Source organism: Eimeria mitis, genomic scaffold (genome assembly GCF_000499745.2).
Source record: "Eimeria mitis Houghton genomic scaffold, Emh_scaff487, whole genome shotgun sequence".
Classification (NCBI taxonomy): domain Eukaryota; phylum Apicomplexa; class Conoidasida; order Eucoccidiorida; family Eimeriidae; genus Eimeria; species Eimeria mitis.
In genome coordinates this window covers 1-290 of record NW_013573171.1, presented here as the reverse complement: position 1 = coordinate 290, position 290 = coordinate 1, and the positions used below count along the sequence as shown (strand labels likewise).

Sequence of the window (290 nt, the reverse complement as noted above, 5' to 3'; positions counted from 1 at the left end):
GCTGCTGGTGCTGCTGCTGCTGCTGCTGGTGTTGCTGCTGCTGCAGCAGCAGCAGCAGCAGCAGCAGCAGCAGGATCTATATAACCCTGCTGCTGCTGTAGCTCTGCGTCTTGCCCATATCCTTTTTCCGTTTTTTCTTTTTCCATATCTCTCTCCCTCTCCTGCTGCAGCAGCTGCTGCTGCAGCTGCTGCTGCTGCTGCTGCTGCTGCTGCTGCTGCTGCAGCAGATGTTTTTTATATCTTGCTGCTTGCTGAAAGGCAGCATTGATAGGAATCCATAATAAATTAAA

The 290-nt window shown here is 51.7% G+C and overlaps 1 protein-coding gene across 1 annotated transcript in view; it reads right to left on the bottom strand.

The window, feature by feature from the left end:
* Positions 1-146, bottom strand: part of EMH_0013920 (uncharacterized protein) — a gene marked incomplete at both ends in the record, with an annotated part of 1,105 nt that extends 959 nt beyond the window's left edge. Inside the window, one exon of the mRNA XM_013499961.1 lies at positions 3-146. Coding sequence (XP_013355415.1) covers positions 3-146 — 144 coding nt within the window. The remainder of the gene's footprint in view (positions 1-2) is intronic.
* Between the last annotated feature and the right edge of the window lie 144 nt (positions 147-290).